General features: G+C 45.8%; 2 protein-coding genes and 1 long non-coding RNA gene across 4 annotated transcripts in view; all 3 read left to right on the forward strand.

Moving 5' to 3' along the window:
• LOC122543506 overlaps positions 1-8,951 on the forward strand; it is a 16,609-nt gene extending 7,658 nt beyond the window's left edge. The window contains exons 2-3 of one of the 2 annotated variants that reach the window (XR_006310057.1): positions 1,896-2,007; positions 8,817-8,951. This is a non-coding gene — a long non-coding RNA (uncharacterized LOC122543506). Of the gene's footprint in view, positions 1-1,895; positions 2,008-6,886; positions 7,951-8,816 lie in introns of those variants that run through there. The other variant, XR_006310058.1, reaches the window with a different exon arrangement.
• The window catches only part of LOC122543634 (zinc finger protein 850-like), a 113,347-nt gene extending 100,658 nt beyond the window's left edge, over positions 1-12,689 (forward strand). Inside the window, exon 11 of the mRNA XM_043682456.1 lies at positions 11,150-12,689. Within this exon, the coding sequence (XP_043538391.1) occupies positions 11,150-12,543 (1,394 nt within the window). The 3' untranslated portion in view covers positions 12,544-12,689. The remainder of the gene's footprint in view (positions 1-11,149) is intronic.
• A 2,386-nt stretch (positions 12,690-15,075) lies between these two features.
• Positions 15,076-19,124, forward strand: LOC122543486 (gastrula zinc finger protein XlCGF7.1-like). The gene is made up of 3 exons (XM_043682215.1): positions 15,076-16,544; positions 17,093-17,198; positions 18,211-19,124. Exons 2-3 carry the CDS (start codon positions 17,174-17,176, stop codon positions 19,074-19,076), a joined length of 891 nt encoding a protein of 296 aa, XP_043538150.1. The 5' UTR covers positions 15,076-16,544; positions 17,093-17,173; the 3' UTR covers positions 19,077-19,124.
• The last annotated feature ends 1,823 nt before the right edge of the window (positions 19,125-20,947 follow it).

The following is a 20,947-nucleotide window of genomic DNA, read 5'->3' on the forward strand; positions in this document are numbered from 1 at the left end:
GTTGGGGCAGCTACAACATTGGGGGTTATTGTGGGGGGTGCGACGTTGTGGGGAATTGGGTTGAACGGGACATTGGGAGGGAATGGGTGGTGCGAGAAGAATTGTGGGGAGGGCAAAGAGGGAGGTGGGGGCAAGAAGGGAGTGGAGGGCAGAGAGGGAAGGGGTAGATGGGAAGGAGCAGTGTCAGAAAGGAGTGGCACATCGTTTGTGCACATTCACAGCTGCCATGTTTGTTAAAGGTATTATTTGGATTGACTTGGAGGAGGTTGCTGCCCATGAAGCTGTGATTTCTTTGTATTGGATGTCGAAATAATTTGCAAGGTTGATTCCGGCAATGAGAAACTTTAGTTGTTGGGATAGATTGAAGAAGTAGGACCTGTCCTCTCTGGAGTGAAGGGGACTAAGAGGAGATCTGAGTTTTTCAAAATCATGAACGGGCGATGGAAACTATCGATGGGAAGAAGTTTTTTGCCATTTTGGAAAAGAAAAATGAATGTGATGTGCAAAAGATTCAAGGGGGTTGTAAGAGAGAACATTTTCACACAGTACTCGTTAAGGTTGTGGAATGTATTGCCTGGAAATGTGGTGAAGGCAGGTTCAGTTGAAGTATTCAAGAGCGCGTTGGATAATTATTTGGATGGAAATGCTATGCAGTGACATTGGGAAAAGATGAGAGATTGTCATGAGGGAATGGAGTCATAGACATGTATGGCACGGAAACAGACCCTTCTGTCCAACTTGTCCATGCTGACCAGATATCCCAACCCAATCTAATCCCACCTGCCAGCACCCGGCCCATATCCTTCCAAATCCTTTCTATTCATATACCCATCCAGATGCCTTTTAAATTGTACTAACCTCCACCACTTCCTTCGGCAGCTCATTCCATACACGTACCACCCTCTGCGTGAAAATAATTGCCCCTTAGGTCTCTTTTATATCTTTCCCCTCTCACCCTAAACCTACGCCCTCTAGTTCTGGACTCCCCCACCTCAGGGAAAAGACTTTGTCTGTTTATCCTATCCATGCCCCTCATGGTTTTATAACCTCTATAAGGTCACCTCTCAGCCTCCGACGCTCCAGGGAAAACAACCCCAGCCTATTCAACCTCTCCATGTAGCTCAAATCCTCCAACCCTGGCAACATCCTTGTAAGTCTTTACTGAACCTTTTCGAGTTTCACAACATTTTTCCAATAGGAAAGAGACCAATATTCCAAAAGTGGCCTAACCAATGTCCTGTACAGTCGCAATGTGACACCCAACTCCTGTACTCAATACTCTGACCAGTAAAGGAAAGCATACCAAACAATAAGATAAAAACATCTTTGGCCCAGCGACCATTTTCTGCACTGTAACGATTCTGTCAAATTGCATGGGCCTTGCAAATCCGAGAGTCGCAAACTAAGCATTCTTGTAGGCTACATGAGATTGAGATGAGAAATTTCTTCATGCAGTGAGTGATGATCCTGTGGAATTCTGTCATAGAAAGGAGGCTAAAGGATATGGGGCGAAGGTGGCAATAGTACACTGAGTTGGCTGAGCATGTGTGGTAATGCTGGCTAGGAGGGGGGAATAACAGTTCATTTCTATCCCGAACTGACAGTGATGGATTTTGGAAACTCCTTTGACGGGTGGTTAGGTTCGGAGAATTGAGAAACCGCAAACTCAGACCAAGTGGCAGACACAAATGTATGGAGAGCCTGAGCAATATGGCAGCATCTGTGGAGAGAAAATATGCTGATGTACCCGCTGAGTTTCTGCAGAAACGTGCTTATTTTTTGATTTTCACCATCCACAGCTCTTGTTTTATGAAACCGCAAATAATGTTTAGCACTTTGTGATTTCCTATCCTTGACCTACTGCCTGTGATTGCTTTTGTATTGTACTTTTACAGGATGTTACAAAAGGATTTGCAAGCAGGAATCTGAAATCAAACGTCACGTGACGGATTCAACTGTTCATCAGAACTGTATTAGAAGCTTTTTGCTCTAACTATCCATTTCCAGGTAATTACCACTCACTGCATAAAATTTCTTATTGCCTCATAGTCATACAGCACAGAAACAGATCCTTCCGGTCCAGTCAGTCTATGCCGAACATTATCCCAAATTAAATTAGTCCCATCTGTCTGCTCCTGGCCCATATCCCTCCAAACCTTTCCTATTCGTCTATCTATCCAAATGTCTTTAAATCTTGTAAGTGTACCTGCATCCATTACAATTGAACCACCCAGTGTGTTTAAAAAAAAATGCTTCTCTTCTCTCACCTTAAAACTGTGCTCCCTGGTCTTGAAATACCCCATTCTAGCGAAAAGACAATTACCATTAACTCTACACCTCTTATTATTTTACAAACTTCTATCAGGTCACCTCTCAAAGTCCAGTGCTCCAGTGAAATAAAAAAAGTCCTAGCCTATCAGACTTTTCTTAATAACTCAAACCTTCCTTACCCGGCAACATCCTGATAAACCTCTTCTAAACATTCTCCCTCATGTTAATATCCTTCCAATAAATGGGTGACCGGAACTGGACACCGCATTCCAGGAGAGGCCTCACCAATGTTCTGGACAAACTCGAGTGTGACTTCCCAGCTCAAAGGACTGAGCAGTAAAGGCAAGCATGTCAAACACCTTTTTAACCACCCTGTCTATATGTGATGCAAACTTCAAAGAATTATACACCTGCACTCCCACGTCCCTCTGTTTTATAACACTACCCAATGTCCTGCCATTAATTGTATAAGGCCTCCCCTTGTTGTACCAAAATGCAATACTTTGTATTTACCCAGATGAAACACCCATCTGCCATTTTTCAACCCATTGATCAATGGGTAAAAACTTTGCCATTGAATTAGATTAGATTCCCTACAGTGTGGAAACAAGCCCTTTAGCCCAACAAGTCCACACCGACCCTCCGAAGAGTAACCCTCCCAGACCCATTTCCCTCTCACTAATGCACCTAACACTATGGGCAATTTAGCATGGCCAATTCACCTGACCTGCACATCTTTGGACTGTGGGAGGAAACCGGAGCACCCGGAGGAAACCCACACAGACACGGAGAATGTGCAAACTCCACACAGACAGTCACCCGAGGTTGGAATCGAACCTGGGACCCTGGCGCTGTGAGGCAGCAGTGCTAACCACTGAGCCACCATGCTGCCTTACCTTAGAAAGCCTTCTTCAGCATCCACTTATGGCACCGATTTTGGTGTCGTCCTCTTTGAATCTCCTTCAATAATCTGTCCCGTAATCCTTTTACCATCAGCTAGTAGGAAAACCTTTTCTACCTTATTTAACTCTTTTTCAATAGCACTTCTATCAAATCTCCTCTTGATATCGTTTGCTGCAAGGAGGAAATCTGTTTCTCCAACCTCCTGACTCCCCAGTCCTTTACTGTGCCGAGTTGCGAGAGGTCCCGGGTTCAAATCCCGGACGAGCCCGCGTTTTTTAACTTGACTTGTGCAAAACTGCCTGATTAATTTTCTCAAAAAACGCCTTCGTGAAACGAGGTTGGGCTGTCTGGAGTACGAATGAGGCGGAAAACAGGGAAGTGAAATGGTTGGAGCATAAGAGAATCGCCATCTGCAAGTTTCCCTCCAAGCCCCACTCAGTCTTGACTCACCTGTATCACTGCCATTCCGTCACCGTCATGGCCAAAATCCTGGAAGTCACTTGCTACCGGCACAATGGATGTACCTACCACCCAAAGAATTTTGAGAAGGAAATTATGGACAAGCATTAAATGTTACTTTAGCCAATGATGCCCCCTTACCGTGGGCAAAATATGAAAACTTCCCGAAATTTGCAACTCTAGTTCCTCATCCCTCGAACCATTCTCGTAAATCTCCTGTGCATCTTCTTGGGGATCCTCCCCATCTTTCACAATGTGTGTTGATCACTGGTGTGCAGAGACACAGATGCTCTGTGTTCCCTTGTGTGTTTTTGAGCTCTCGGGATTCCTTCAGCTGAGATTTTTCTCTGACTGACTGAGGTGAAAGATGAGTAATTATATGTGTTAAACATTTGGAGCAGCTGTAGTTGGCTGAAGAGCCACCTTTTGCACCATAACGTTTTTCTGATTGTCTTGCGTTACTCAGAGGATGCGGGTGTCGTAGAGTCACACAGTATGGAAACAGACCCTTTGCCCCAACCTGTCTATGCTGACCAGGTTTCCCTAGACTGAACTAGGTCCATATGGCTCATATCCCTCTAAACCGTTCATATCCCATTTTGGAGGATTGCATGCAATTCTGGTCTCCTTCCTATTGGAAAGATATTGTGAAATTCGAAAGGGTTCGGAAAAGATTTACAAGGATGTTGCCAGGATTTGAGCTATAGGGAGAGGCTGAATAGGCTGGGGCTGTTTTCCCTGAAGGCTGAGGGGTGACCTTATAGAGGTTTATAATATCATAAGGGTGCATGGATAGGGTAAACCGACAAGGTCGTTTCCCTGGGCTAGGGTAGTCCAGACCTAGAGGGCATAGGTTTAGGGTGCGAGTGGAAAGATTTTAAAAGGGACATAAGGGGCAACTTTTTCACACAGAGGGTGGTGCGTGTATTGAATGAACTGCCAGAGGAAGTGGTGGAGGCTGGTACAATTCCAGCATTTGAGTTATCTGAATGGATGTATGAATAGGAAGGGTTTAGAGGGATATGGGCCAAGTCTGGCAAATAGGACTAGATTAGGTTAGGATATCTGGTCGGCATGTACGAGTTGGACTGAAGGGCCTGTTTCCATGCTGTGGACCTCTGACTCAGTCCATGTACCTGTCCAAATGTCTTTTGAATGTTATAATTGTAGCCACCTCTTCCGCTTCCTCTGACAACTCATTCCATATATGCACCACCTTCAGTAAGGAAAGGTTGTCCCTCAGGTCCTTGTCCAGTCTTCCCCCTCGCCCTCTTAAACCAACTGCCTGTGTTTTGGACGCCCCCTCCCCTGGGGAAAAGACCTTATGTATGCCCGTCATGATTTTATAAACCTCTGTAGATTGCCCCTCAGCCTCCAAAGCTCCAAGGAAAAATGTCCCAGTCTATCTCGCCTCCTTATAATGCACACCTGGCAGTCACAGTCACATGGCTGTGCATCTTTTTTGCGGCTTTCCTATATCAGAATTGTACACAGTATTCCAGACGTGGCCTTAACAATATCTTGTGTAGCTGTAACACAATGTCCCAATTTCCGTACTCTGTGCTCTGACCAGTGAAGTGTGCCAGACACCGCCTTCACCCTGCCTAGCTGTGATGCCACTTTAAAGGAACTATGTACCTGCACCCCTAGGTCCCTGTTTGACAACACACCCCATGGCCCTCATATTAACTATGCAAGTCCTGCCCTGTTTGTCTTATCAAAAAGCAACACCTTCCATTTGTCTACATTAAACTCCATCCGCCATTCCTTGACTCACTGTCCCAGTTCATCAAGATCCCATTGTACTCTTAGATAACCGTCTTCACTGTCCGCTCCACCGCCAGTATATGTTGTCTGCAAATGCACTAACCATGCCCCCTATATTCTCATCCAAATTGTTCATATAAATGACAAACAGCAGTGGACCCAGCACTTATCCGCTGGTCACAGACCTCGAACCTGACCAACAATCCTCTACCACCAGCCTCTCGCTCCTGCCATCGAGCCAATTTTGAATCCAGTTGGCTATCTCCCCTTGGATCCTATGTGATCTAACTTTACTAGCCAGTTCACTATGTGGAAGCTCGCTGAAGGCCTTGCTGATGTCAGAACAGGCAGGGTGGTTTAACATAACACCAGAAGCCAGGGAATCTGAATAACTTGCGATAAGTGGGTGGCACAGTGGTTAGCACTGCTGCCTCACAGCACTAGAGACCCAGGTTCAATTCCCGCCTCAGGCGACTGACTGTGTGGAGTTTGCACGTTCTCCCCGTGTCTGCGTGGGTTTCCTCTAGGTGCTCCGGTTTCCTCCCACAGTCCAAAAATGTGCAGGTTAGGATGAATTGGCCGTGCTAAATTGCCCATAGTGTTAGGTGCAGGAGTAAATGTAGGGGAATGGGTCTGGGTGGGTGAACTTCGGCGGGTCGGTGTGGACTTGTTGGGCAAAAGGGCCTGTTTCCACAATGTAAGTAATCTAATTTAAAAAAAAAACACGTCTGCCCTCATCTCAAACTGAGTCAAGTTTGTGAGGCGTGCTTTTCCACGTACAAAGCTATGCTGACTATCCCTAATCAGTCCTTGCCTTTCCGAATGCATCTAAATCCTGTCTCTCAGAATCCCCTCCAATGACTTACACACTGATGATGTCAGGCTCATTGGTCTGTAGTTCCCTGGTTTTCCTTGCAACTTTTCTTAAATAATGGTACAACATTGGCTACCCTCCAATCTTCTGGCACCTCACCCGTGGCTGTCAATGATACAATTATTTATGCTTGGGACACTACAATTTCTTCCCTAGCTTTCTACAATGTCGTGGGATACTCTTGATGAGGTCCCAGGGATTAATCTACCATTATGCACGTTAAGACGTCCAGCACCACCTCTTCTGTAATACGGACCCTTTTCAAGACATCACTATTTATGTTCCCCGGTCCTTAAGGTTCCATGTTGAATATTGATTTGAAATGTTCGTTTAGGATCGTTCCCCCATCTCCTGTGGTTCCACATATAGACAGCCTTGCTGATCTTTATGGGTCTCTATTCCCTCCCTTGTTACTCTTTTGCTGTTAATGTACTTAGTAGAATCTCTTTGGATTCTCCCTAACCTGATCTGCCAAAGCTATTTCATTCCCCCATTTATTTTGCCTTCCTGATTTTTGTCCTTAAGCATACTCCCTATACTTCCCTACCTCCTCAAGGGATTCCCTTGACCCCAGCTCTCTATCCTGACATATGCCTCCTTTTTCTTGATCAGAGCCTCAACATCTGTCGTCATCCCATGTGCCCTACTCCTGGCAGTCTTGGCCTTCACACTAAGAGGGACATGCTGATCCTGAACTCTTGTTTTCTTGCTTTTGAAAGCCTCTCACTTACCGGACCTTTACCAATAAACAACTTTTGAGCGTTCCTGTCGAGCACCATCAAAGTTGGCCGAGCTTCAATTTCGAACTTGTGGGCCAAGCCTATCTCTTCCAAAGCAATTTTATAACTAATAGAATTGTGGTCACTGGTCCAAAAGTGCTAGGCTAACACCGGAGTCACTCGGCCTGAATTATTTCCCAGGAGGAGGTCAAGTTATTGCCCCATCTCTTGTCAGGCGCTGAGGGCATCTTGTGGGTGTTTATGCTCCCATGTGTCTGCTGCTTTTGACCTTCAAGATGGAAGTAGCTGTGAATTTGTAGCTGATGTCTTTGAAGACCTGAGGCTGAAGTCTGTCAGGACCGAGAGATGGGTTTCAGAGGTGCTGTCCAAGAAGCCTAGGTGAATTTCTGCAGTGTTTATTTCTGGATGCAACACACTTGCTACAGAGTGCTGGTGGTGGAGTAAGGAGATGTTTGTGGATGTGATGCCAGTCAAGCGTGCTGCTTTGTCCTGCATAATGTCAAGCTTATTGAGGGTTGCTGACGCTCCACTCTTCCAGGCAAGTGGGGAGTACTCCATTACACCTCTGGCTTGTGCCTTGAAGATATGGACAGACTTCAGGGAGTCACTGACCTTCTCACTGTCGGATTTCTAGCCTCTGACCTGCTCCTCGACCCACTTATTTATACGGCTTGTTCCATTTCTGGTCAAAGTTAACTGCCAGCAAGTTGAGAGTGGGAATTCAGTGCTAGTGTTGAATGTCAAGAGATGATGTTTAGACTCCATACTGTGAAGCAAATCTTGCTGTTATAAGTATTTCCAAGGCTTTGCTGCTGGTGTGGCTCCTTTACTGTCGATCTCGCCCATGTCCATCCATTGCTGTGCTTCAGTTATAGAGTCACAGAGACGTACAGCACGGAAACAGACCCGTCAGTCCAAGTCGTCCATGCTGACCAAATGTCCCAACCCAATCTAGTTCCATTTGCCAGCACTTGAAACTCTTCCACTTCATGTCCCCATCCAGCTGCCTTTCAAATGCTGCAATTGTACCAGCCTCCACTACTTCCTCTGGCAGCTGATTCCATATACACACCACCCTCTGCATGAAAAAGTTGCCCCTTCGGTCTCTTTAATATCCTTCCCCTCTGACCCCAAACCTATGCCCTCTAGCTCTAGATTTTCCCACCCCAGGGGAAAGACCTTGCGTATTTATCTTGATTTTATAAACCTCTATAAGGTCACCCCTCAGCCTTCGACGCTCCAGGGAAAACAGTCCCAGCCTATTCAGCCTCTCCCTATAGCTCAAATCCTCCAACCCTGGCAACATCCTTTTCTGAGTCCTTTCAAGTTTTACAACATCCGTCCGATAGGAAAGAGATCAGAATTGCACACGATATTCCAACAGTGGCCTAACCAATGCCCTGTACAACTGCAACATGATCTCCCAACTCCTGTAATCAATACTCTTACCAATAAAGAAAAACATACCAAATGCCTTCTTTACTATCCTAAGTACCTGCGACTCTACTTCTGCCCTCCTTGATTACTTCTCTGCCAGTGTGTAACTTCCTCTGTCAATAATTAATAGTTTTAGACAGGCTTGATATTTATCTATTACTTTGCCCAACTTCCTACCACTGACTGCCCTCTGAATATGTGCTGTTAACTTAGCAGCTTTACCTTCCCACAGGAAGGTACTTTCACAGTCAGGATTTCGTTTTCCTGCACTAGTGTCCATTTCCCTTTCAGTTTTAGGCTCACATTAGCCACTTTCTGCCCCATTTTTATTCCCAAAAATTCATTCTGCACATTGTGAAATTCAGTTTCACAGATGGGGACGGCACGATGGCTCCATGGTTAGCACTGGTGCCTCACAGCGCCAGGGACCCGGATTTGATTCCATCTTCATGCGACTGTCGGTGTGGAGTTAGCACATTCTCCCTGTCTGTGTGGGTTTCCTCCCACAGTCCAAAGATGTACAGGTTAGGTGCGTTCGTCATGCTGATTTGGCCCATAGTGTCCATGGATGTGCAGGCGAGGTAGTGTAGCCATGGGAATTGCAGGGATAGGGTGGGGGAATCTGGGTGGCACGGTCTTTGGAGAGCCTGTTGGGTTCGGACTGAATAGCATGCTTCCATACTGCGTACAGTTCTGGTCACCACATTACCAAAAAGATGTGGAGGCATTGGAGAGAGTGCAGAGGATGTTCATCAGGACGTTGCCTGGCATGGAGGGCACGAGCTATGAAGAGGGGTTGAGTAGACTAGGATTATTTTCATTAGAGGGAGGTTGAGAGGGGACCTGATTGAGGTCTACAGAGTCATGAGAGATATAGACAGGGTGGATAGCAAGAAGCTCTCCCCCCCCCCCCACCCCCCCCCCTCCCCTCCAGAATGGGGGACCCAATTACGAGGGGTCACGAGTTTAAGGTGGGGGGGGGGGAATTAAGGGAGATATGCGTGAAAAGTTCTTTACACAGAAGGTGGTTGATGCCTGGAAAGTGTTGCCAGCAGAGATGGTAGAGGCGGGCACGATAGCGTCATTTAAGATGTATCTAGACAGATACATGAATGGGCAGAGAGCAGAGGGATACAGATCCTTAAGTAAAAGGCGACAGGGTTAGATACAGGATCTGGATCGGCACAGGCTTGGAGGGCCGAAGGGTCTGTTCCTGTGCTGTCATTTTTTTGTTCTTTTGTTTTTATCATGGGAATTCTACGATTCTGAAATTTCAAGAGACCAGCAGACATTGCCAATCCACAGTGGCCTGTGGAAAAGGTAACATTTTATTTCCTTGAGCTGTTGGGTCCGTGTGAAGGTGCTCCCACTATTCTGTTAGCTAAACAGCGACAGGCTATTCACCCAGCAGTGATGCAACAGTGACGTATCTGAGTTAGCAACAGCAATTTCCTACTTGGGTAGCGCCTTTTACATAATAGAATATTTTAAAGGTGTTCCACAGCAACGTTATGAAGCAACGGCTGACACGGTGCCACAAATGGGGCTATGAGGACCAGGGTAAAAAGCTGAGGAAAAAGAAGGGGTTTCAAGGAAGGTTGAGAGACAGAGAGTGTTTCAGGAGGCAACTTCCAGAGCAGGCTGCCCCAGCAATCGAAGGTACGGTGCCCATTGGTAGAACAATTCAAATCCGTATTATTCAGGAGGAAAGAGAAACCATGATTTGTGTGTTGAGTTTAGAGACAGGGAAGTTTGAGAGGCTGGAGGACATTAGAGATGGGTAGGAATTTGAAAGACAGGGATGAGAAGTATTTTGCTGATTCTTAAGCTGGAGCCTCTTTAGGTCAGTGAGCACAGGGTGATTGGTGCGAGTCAGCATGTGGACAGCGGAGCTTTGAATGGCCTTGAGATTGCAGGGAGGTTTACTGTGGGAAGCTGACCAGGAGTGTGTTAGGACAGTTAAATCCTGATGTAACTAAAGAAGGAATGACAGTTTCAGCATCAATCAGCTGGAGTTGAGCACTGTTACCGAGGTGGAAATAGCTGGTCTTGATGAAATTTGAGGTGTGGGTGGAAGCTCATCTTGGGCTGAGAACGGTTGAGGTCACACATCAGACAGTTGCCAGGGGGAGAGAGAGAGTGAGTCGGTGGTGAGGAAGTGGAGTTTGTAGCAGGGACTTGAAGGTATTGGCTTCAATCTTCTCAAATTTAAATTGATGGAATTGTGTTCACCCAGACTTGGATGTCAGACAAGTCAGAATGGAGTGTGACTGGGAGGTGATAGAATTTACAGGTAGTGGAGATGGAGGGCTTGGGAGAATCGAACAATGTTGTCATCAGGTTACAGCTGAGATAAAATCTGCCTCTCTCACTTATTCTCTTCCCAATCATCTTTTGTCAGTGCAGTCCAAGTGACCAATTCCCTTCCCTGAAAGACGGTTAGTGAACTGGTTGGGCTTTTATGACAATCCAGGAGCTTTTGTAATCACTTTTTTTTTCTCCAGAGCTGGCCTTGCAAGTTGCCATATTTGTTCAGCTGCAGTTTCACAACCTGCCTCTTTTTTTCAGATTGTCTCACGCTCCCTGTTTTCTTCTGTTTTAAATCTGGTTTCACAGGATGTAAAAAGGATAGAATTAGCAATTGGGAAACAAAAAGTGAACGTCCCTCTGGAGCTGCTGAAATTGCCCAGTTTATCGTAATCTGGACCTCGATGGATTTGGAACATGGAGGACAAAAGTACTGTTGACAATGAAGAGAAACTGTACATGTGTTCTGTGTGTGACCAAGGCTTCAGTCGATCGTCTGACCTGTTTGAACATAAATGCAGTTACAGTGGGGAGAAGCAATGTAGGGATTGTGAGATTGGATTCCGATCCCAGTCTGAGTTGGAAACACATCGGCGCAGTCACGTTGGAGAGGGGCTGTTGATCTGTTCAAAGTGTGGAAAGGGATTCACTTCCTCTTCCACCTTGCAGACACACCAATGCACTCACACTGACGAGGGACCATTTAAGTGTCCAGTCTGCAGCAAGTGCTTCACTAGTTCTTGGGACCTGATTTTCCACCAAAGTGTTCACACCAATGAGAGACCATTTGGGTGTTCTCACTGTGGGGCTGGCTTCAAGTCATCAGCTGACCTCACCGCACACGAGTTAGTTCACACTGGGGAGAGGCCATTCAGCTGCTCAGAGTGTGGGAAGGGATTCACGCGCACCTCCCACTTGCTGAGGCACCAGCGAGTACACACTGGCCAGAAACCATTCACCTGCTCCCAGTGTGGGAAGGGATTTGCCCAGTCCTCCCACCTACTGAGACACCAGCGGGTTCATACTGGGGAGAGACCGTTCACCTGCTCTGACTGTGGGAAGAGATTCGCTCAGTCGTCCACCCTGCTGGCACACCAAAGACTTCACACCGGGGAGAGACCATTCATCTGCTCATTGTGTGGGAAGGGATTCGCCCAGTCATCCAAGCTGTTGATACACCAGCGGCTTCACACTGATGAGAAACCATTTCAATGCCCAGACTGTGGGAAGTGCTATAAAAGTTCTGGGGAACTGATGTCCCACCAGCTTGTTCACACTGACGAGAGACCATTCAGGTGCTCTCACTGTGGGACTGGGTTTAAACGATCATCTGACCTTACGGTACATCAGCGAGTTCACACTGGGGAGAGGCCATTCACCTGTGCAGAGTGTGGGAAGGATTTCACTTCCTCATCGACGCTGGTGATACACCAGCGGATTCACACTGGGGAGAGGCCGTTCATGTGCTCTGAGTGTGGGAGGGGATTCACTGAATTAGCCAGCCTGACGAAACATCGGAGTATTCACACTGGCGAGAAGCCATTCATCTGCACTGAGTGTGGGAAGGGATTCAGTCGGTCGTCTACGCTGGTGATTCACCGGCGGGTTCACACTGGGGAAAGGCCTTACACTTGCTCTGAGTGTGGTATGACATTCACTCAATTATGCAGTCTGTTGAGACACCAGCGGGTTCACACTGGGGAGAGGCCCTTCACCTGCTCAGATTGTGGGAAGGGATTCACTCGATCATCTGCCCTGCAGAAACATCAGAAAATTCATAACTAACTTCAGTCATTGGATTTTGCTGTTAATCACATCCAAGCCTGTGTTGTGTGTCTTGGGTCCATATATTGTCAATGTTAGTGAACCCCACAGCATTAAAAGGGGTTAATATTGTGGATAAAGGTCAAATAAAGTAACTTAGCTTTAAATTCTTGCTGTGTTAAATCACTTTTAATACCTTCGATTAACTTTGGGTCCTTTTTGAAGTGCTGTCCCTCCTCCATTCTCATTATTAGCAAGAGGAATGAGGTCATATAGCTTCTTTGTCACTAAGATTGAGGCAATCCAAACAGTTGCTTCCGTCTTTTCCGCGGGCCCACCGGGACAAACTCTCTCTCAAAGCTTACTCCTCTTCCGAGACTGCCCCCATAGTTATCTCTGTCTTCTCCCTATCTCACTTTGTGGCCTCTGGGCTGATCACTCAACTCGCCCCAGCACCCCAAGCCTTTCCCACTGCACTTTGTGAATCCCTAAAGTAATTGCTGTTGTGTCCTGAGTAAATCCATTTCAGTAACGGACATTGAAATGTTTGCTGTAAGCGCACAGGGTCCAAATCCACAAACCCAAAAGGCCCAGTTTTCTCCTGGAGTTCAGCTCGAATCACGCTCTCAATGAGGATCCATTCCCATTGTTTGGAGGACCAGCCTCTCCAGTTCGGTCCTCCAGGTCCGCCCCCTGTTACATATTGGTCCGGACCTGCCGTCAATCACATGCCGTTTCCATTGTGATTTAAAACATGCGTAGTGCCGCCGAACGACCCGATTCGTAAAGCGCATGCGTGGTTGCCATCTTTCCCTTCCGCCCCCGCCCCGGCCATCGATGGTCAGTCCGTTGTATCTCAGACCTCAACAAACGGTGAGAATCGGAGGGAGCGATGAAACGAATAGTGGATGCGTGGGAGAGGCTTCGAACGTAATTTATGTCCAGCCTCAAAGCCTGAACAGGATCCTCCCCCACGTCGGCAACAAAATGGATGATGTGTCGCGGCTTGCTCGCAGTGACAGGCCCCAGGGAACGGCCGCCATCTTTGTTAGGGTCACTGGGCCACGGGTGTCCGCCATCTTTGTAGGGTGAGGGGCAATGTAATGGGAGGAGCTTGCTGCCCATTGTTCGGGATGGAGACAACTTGTCCATCAGGCTGCATTGGCCTTTCACAACAAGTGTCTGGTTGACGAGGCAGAGCTGTGGCACAGAAGAAAGCAAAGTCTGCTCCCTGTAATCCATTACCTGTTGGACATCCTGACACAAGTCCTGATTCCTGAAGAAGGGTTTATGCCCGAAACGTCGATTCTCCTGCTCCTTGGATGCTGCCTGACCTGCTGCGCTTTTCCAGCAACACATTCTTAATCCTGACACAAGTGACCTGCAGAGTCACGTGAAGACCCTGTGCATAAACTCCCAACCCTGAGTTGATGTTATCCTCAAATTGAGGGACGGTGACCACAATGTGTAACTGGCAATATCTGTGATCTCCCTGGGCTGACACTGATGTGTTTTGTAAATTATTTTACAGATATTGGAAGATGATTCGCAGTCAAGAAACTGAAACCAGACACCACATCAAAATCTGACAGTGTCCTTTGATTCATCAGTACATCAATATTATTGGCCTCTGAATGTAAGCATTGAGATCCGTGTCATTACCACTTACTGTATAATATTTTTGCTTTTATTATTTGTTATTCACATAAATGATCTGGATGTGAATGTACAAGGCATGATTAGTAAGTTTGCGGATGATATAAAATTAGTGAGTATCATTGATAGGAAGGTTATCAGAAATTACGAAGAGATCATGATCAGATAGCGAAATGGGCTGAGGAGTTTGGGGGGTGGGATGCAAATAAAATTCAATACAGATAAGTATGAGGTGCTGCACTTTGGAAAGTCAAACCAAGGTAAGACTTACACAGTCAATGGTAGGGTCCTGAGGAGTGTTGTGGAACAGAGGGACCTAATTGTACAAGTATATAGTTCTTTAAGAGTGGTGTCACAGGTAAACAGGGCGGTTAAGAAGGCATTTAACATGCCGGCCTTCATCAGTGGAGACATTGGGTATAGGAGTTGGGAAGTTATGTTACTGTTGTGTCAGTCGTTAGTGAGGCCGCACTTGGAGTATTTTGTACGGTTTTGGTCATCCTGTTATAGGAAAGGCATAGTTAAACTGGAAAGAGTGCAAAGAAGATTTATGAGGATGTTGTCAGGTCTAGTAGGCCTGACCTTTAGGACTTTCTTTCTTGGAACATAGGAGGATGAAGAGTGACCTTATTGAGGTGTATAAAATCATGAGGAGCATAGATTGGATGAATGCATATAGTCTCTTTCCCAGAGATGGGGAATTGAAAACTAGAAGGTGTAAGTTTAGGTGAGAGGGGAAAGACTTGAGAAGGACCTGAGGGACAACATCTTCATACTGACAATGGTGCGTGTATGGAATGGGCTGAGAAAGTGGTTAATTGGAGGTACAATAGCAACATTTAAAAAAAAGTCAGATAGCTACACGGATGGCAAGGGTTTAGGGGGATACGGACCAAATGTAGGCAGTTGGAACTAGCTGAGTGGGCAGCATGGAGCAGTTTGGGTCGAAGGGCCTGTTTCCATGCTGTATTACATTATGACTCTAAATCCTACCTGTAGGTCTTGCCCGAATTAGTAAGTCTGAGTGTTCCCTGTGATCCTTTTACAATGGCCTAATGAGAATATAATTTCTTTATCCAGGTTTTCTGAACCCAACATAAATGGAACACCTCTCTGAAATCTCCCCTCAACCACAATACCTCTATCCATATTTTGCAACTAAAATTCCTCATTCCTCAAACCATTCTGGTCGACCTCCCCTGCTCCATCACTCTCGGGCACCCTCCCATCCTTCACAATGTGTGGCTGATCTCTGGTCAGGACAGATTCCAATGCTGTGTGTTCCTGTCTGTGATGTCATCATGCAGTGACGAGTGCGTGGTGACATCACCGCCCTCCCCAGGGACCTCCTCAACTGAGACTTTTCTCTGGCTCCAGTGCTCCTGGTACCTTTTGGTTTTTTTCAGTGGATTTTAAAGTGGAAAGCAATATAATTTTTTTTTAGCTTTCAATGACAATTTCCATCTTTTAGTGCTGTGTTCTGTTATCTGTCAAAGGGTTTGTGTGTCCCTGCGACTGATGTAGCTCCTTTACTGTGGATCTGAGTCCATGCCCATCCACTGCTCTCTCTCACCAATCACCTCTCTGCCAATGTCTAACTTCCTATGGCTCTAATGATTACAGTAGTCCCCCCTTACCCACGACGGTTATGTTCCAGGGCCTACCATGAAAGCCCGAAACCGCTGATAGGAGTGAACCCATTTACTTAAATGAGAAGCATACCTTCCCGGCAGCCTCCTAGTCCCTGGTGCTGGAACGTTCCCTATAATATGTTTGGGCTGTGGTAAAGGGCAGACAACTGAAACCACAGAAAACAATTCCACAGATGTGGGGGTCGCCCTCTAGCGTATTTTAACTGTGTTTAGTATTCTGCTGTTCCTTTTGCTGATTTATGTAAAAATGAAGTTCTGACAATTGATTATATGTGGCATACTGACCAGTTTTATTTTCCCTGCTTATCTTTCACAGCCTGGAATTGTTTGTGGATTATTGTCCAATTTCACTTCTGCTTCTGAGCTTACACTGTCTATCAAATTCTGCACCGTTTTTGTTTCCTGTAATTCATTCTGCACAGCCTAAAATTTTAACTCCTTTTCTCTCTCCACAGAAAATCCCTGAACTGCTGAATCCTTACACCGTTTGGTCTTATAATTTCAGATTTCGACCCGCTGCTGTATTTTTGCTCTGATTTTATGACAGGTCTTGGTTCGAGAACCAAGATATTAAACACAGAGGGAGCTAATAAGTGCTGCTTTGTAGTAAATGGGGTGAAGTTACTGCGTTTTTGAGGACTTTGCAATCCAGAGAGAGCCAGAAATTTCCACTGTGAATTCATCAAACAAGATCAAGTCTGAGATGGGGATCAGGTTGATAAGGATATGTTATTCTTCAAATGTAATGGGATGTTGTTAGTAGAAGAGTTTCTACAGAGATATTTTTAATTTAATCTTGTATGGATATATTGTGAAATGTTATTCTTGGGATTTTAGCATGTCTTGCAATTTTGAGCTCTTCTGTTGTTCTCTGTTACCTGTGAGAGGTTCATGGCTCTGAGACTGTTGTGGTTGCATTATTATGGATCAGAATCCATTGCTCGATTTCACCTCTGCGCTCCTTGCTTACCTCGCTGCCATTGTCTAACTTCCCTGTGTCAGTAAGAACGATTTTAGTCAGCTTTGATGTTTAGCTTTCACTTTGCTGAACTCATGTCTTAAAGAAGTTTCACAGCTGACCATCCCTGACTATTGTGCTATTGAATTGACAGCTTTATCTTCTCACAGCAAGAAATTGTTTTTCCTGCCCTATGATCCACTTCTGAGCTTATATTAACCATCAAATTCTGCACTGTTTTTAGTTCTGATAATTCATTTTGCACATCCTGAAACATCAACTGTGTTTCTCTCTCTCTCCACAGAAATGAGCCAATATTTGCCAATCTCCCATTGCCAGTGGAGATGATGATGATGTTTGGTCTTCTTGAATTACTGCAGTCAATATGATGAAGGTGCTCCCACAGCAAGGTAAGGAGTTACAGGTTATTCACCCATCAATGATAAGGAGCAGCACTATACCTTTTTGTATTTGCAACCTGTATTCTTTTCAAAATGTTCGCATTTTATGGAAATGTCATAAAACAACATTTCAGAACTGTACACAGAAGGAGCTATTTGGGAAGGAGACTCAGAAGGTTGTTGAGAAAGGTCAGTTTGAAGGATTACCTTAGAGGAGCATGTGAGGTGGACAGGATTAGGGAAGACATTCCAGAGCCTCAGGATTTACGAAACTGAAAGAAGAGCACCGAATGTGGAGCAATTAAGGTCAGGAATACCCATGTCACCGGATCTACCTTGGAGAGTTGTGAAGCCTGAGGAGAATATAGACGTAGGGAGAGGCCATCAAGGGATTTGAATATCAGGATAAGGATATGAAATGTTTGGCGCTGCTTAGCCAGGAGAATGTGTCGGTCAGTGAGCACACATGAATGACCAACATTTAGTGGGAGTAAGCACACAGGCAACGAGTCTTGGGTGACCTCAAGATTTCAGGGAATTTGAAAATGGGAGGGTGGCCGGGAATGTACCTGGATGGTTAAATCAAGACATAACAAAGGAATGGACGAGAGTTTCAGCAGCAGATGAGCTGAGACTGGGGTGGTATTGGGTAATGTTATTGAGGTGGAAATAGGGGTTTTGGTGATGATGGGAATGTGTGGTTCAAAGCTTCTCTTGGGATGATATGTTTTATCTTGTTTGTGAACAGCCTGGTCAGTTGGCAGAGATTGGGATCAGGTTGGTGATGTTGGAGAGTGGCGTTTATAGCAGGGATTCAAAGCAGTGGCTTCAGTGTTCCCAATACTGAGATGAACTTTCAGGAAACAGCTGGGTGTTTGTGACAATCGACAGTTTTTGTAGTCACTTTTTCCCCTTGTCAGCCCCTCGCGTCGCCAGATTCATTCAACTCAGTTTCACAAACTGCCTTTGTTTTTGTGGGCTTTCTCACTCCCCTTTTTTCTGAATCAACTGTATTAAATAGGTTGTTTGAAAGGGAAGATTTTCAGTCGGGCAAGTGAAAACTGCATGACGTCGGGATCCAATATCATTCGGACTCTGAACATGGAAGGAAAAAGCACCATTCTCGGTATGGAGAAACCATACACATGTTCTGTGTGCGAGCGACATTTCAGCCGATCTTGTGACCTGTCAAGGCACAGGCGGTGTCACACCGGGGATAAACGGTGGGAATGTGGAGACTGTGGGAAGGGATTCCGATCCCCATCCGAACTGGAAAGGCATTGGCGCATTCATACCGGGGAGAGACCGTTCACCTGCTCTGAGTGCGGGAAGGGGTTCAACAATTCATCTAACCTACTGAATCACCAGCGTGTTCACACTGACGAGAGGCCTTTTAAATGTCCGGACTGTGGGAAGTGCTGCAAGAGTCCTGGGGACCTGATGTCCCATCAACTTGTTCACACTGAGGAGAGGCCATTCAGATGCTCTCACTGTGGGACTCGGTTCAAGCGATCATCTGAATTTAGCGTCCACCAGCGCACTCACACTGGGGAAAGGCCATTCACTTGTGCTGATTGTGGGAAGGGATTCACTCGGTCATCCCACCTCCTAACACACCGACAGGTTCACAGTGACGAGAGAGCATTCCGATGCCAGGAGTGTGAGAAGTGCTACAAAAGTTCTCGGGAACTGATGTCCCACCAACGTATTCACACTGACGAGAGACCTTTCAAGTGCTCTCACTGTGGGTTCGCCTTCAGACAATCATCTCAACTCTCTGTACACCAGCGGGTTCACACCGGGGAGAGACCGTTCACTTGCTCCGAGTGTGGGAAGGGATTCACTCAGTCATCCCACCTACTCAGACACAAGCGAATTCACAAGTAAATACAGTGATTGGATTTTGCTGTTAATTACACCCAGGACTGAACCAAGGTCATTGATGTCGATTTCTGTTTATGTCAATCATTTCCAGCCCAGTTATAGGTGTTAATATTCTGGATAAAAATCAACTCCAATTGTTTCTTTTTGTTAACCATACCATGTGGGTCATTTTAATATCTCTAAAACAAGTTAGTTCCTTTAGAAGGGCTCTCCTTCTCACCTATCTCGTCCATTCCCACCTACAAAGTTTATGAAGCTTCTTTGTCACTCAGACTGAGACGGCCTTATCACCTGGCTCTGCTGCTTCTCTCCCTTCCAACATATCTAAGTTCCAGATTCTCTCCTTAAAGTCTGACTGTGGTTGAACTTCCCCACTCCTGTATGATTATTATATCACTAACATCATGAGTATCCACATTTAATTTGAAGAGAAATAAATAGGATATAGCATAGTAACGATGCCAAGATCAAGGCATATGAAAGTCCATCTCCAGAAGTTTAACTCCAGGAGTTGCCTCAGGCACAATTTTGATGCCCTTACCTGAGGAGAGATACAGTTGAATTAGAGGCAGTTCAGAGGAGGTTGACTGATTCTAGGCATGAGGAATTTGTCTTGTGAAGTGAGATCGAGCAGTTTAGATGAGATTAGATCCCTACAGTGTGGAAACAAGCCCTTCGGTCCAACCAGTCCACACCGACCCTCCGAAGAGTAACCCACCCAGACTCTTTTTTTTCCCTCTGACTAAAGCACCTAACACCATGGGCAATTTAGCATGGCCAAGTCACCCTGACCTGCACATCTTTGCACAGTGGGAGGAAACCCATGCAGACACAAGGAGAATGTGCAAACTCCACACAGACAGTCGCCCAAGGCTGGAATCAAACCTGGGACTCTGGCGCTGTGAGGCAGCAGTGCTAACCACTGTATCGCCCTTTAGGAGATAGTTTGGGAGAATGAAAGGAGATCAAATTGATATATATAAGGTGCTCAAGCAGATTGACAAAGTAGCTGTAGACAGACAGGATGCTTCCTCATGTGTGGCTATTTAGATCGAGAGCTGGTAGTTTTAAGGTAAGGGGAAGCAGATGTAAAACCGAGATGAGAAATTACTTCCCTAAAAAAGGTCAAGAATCTGTGGAATTCACTCTTCCAGAGTGTGGCGAATGCTGGGATATTTTGTGTATTTAAGAGGGGGATAGACAGGTTTTTAATTAGTATTGGGTTGAAGGGTGACAGAGGGCAGGCAGGAAAGTGGAGTTGAATCCAAGATGATCATATTAAATGGAGGAGCAGGCTTAAGGCAGCAAATTGACTACTCGTGCTCCTAGTTCTTACGTTGTCTGGTTTCCTCAAAGTTAAAAATCACGCAACACCAGATAGTCCAACAGGTTTAATTGGAAGCACTAGCTTTCGGAGTGTCGCTCCTTCATCAGGTGATAGTGGAGAGCTCACTACCACCTGATGAAGGAGCGACGCTCTGAAAGCTAGTGTGCTTCCAATTAAACCTGTTGGACTATAATCTAGCGTTGTGTGAATTTTAACTTTGTACACCCCAGTCCAACACCCCACCCCAGTTGTGCATCTCCAAATCATGGTTTCCTCAAATTTACTGGAGCTGTACGATTTCTAACAATGAAACTGTTTGTGAAAGCTCATGCACAAATACATGGGAAATAAATGACAACACGGTGCGACAGGTTTGTGACAGGAGGAAAACAGGACAACTATATAAAATACACACAACATCCCGTGATGAACTGAGATGAGCATTTCTCACATGAACAGTGTCCAGGCACAGGGAGGGATTCATAAAAGATTCCCTTCCGAGAAAACGCTGTGCCACAGAGAGGAACCAGAAAGTATGATTTATTCT

Source organism: Chiloscyllium plagiosum, chromosome 44 (genome assembly GCF_004010195.1).
Source record: "Chiloscyllium plagiosum isolate BGI_BamShark_2017 chromosome 44, ASM401019v2, whole genome shotgun sequence".
NCBI lineage: Eukaryota > Metazoa > Chordata > Chondrichthyes > Orectolobiformes > Hemiscylliidae > Chiloscyllium > Chiloscyllium plagiosum.

What these genes read in the sequence shown, in the direction of transcription:
- LOC122543486 (XM_043682215.1), top strand. Translation starts at nt 17,174, where the DNA reads ATGATGAAGGTGCTCCCACAGCAAG. An exon ending in GAAGGTGCTCCCACAGCAAG is followed by an intron (nt 17,199 to 18,210) that starts GTAAGGAGTTAC and finishes TGTATTAAATAG; the next exon opens with GTTGTTTGAAAGGGAAGATT.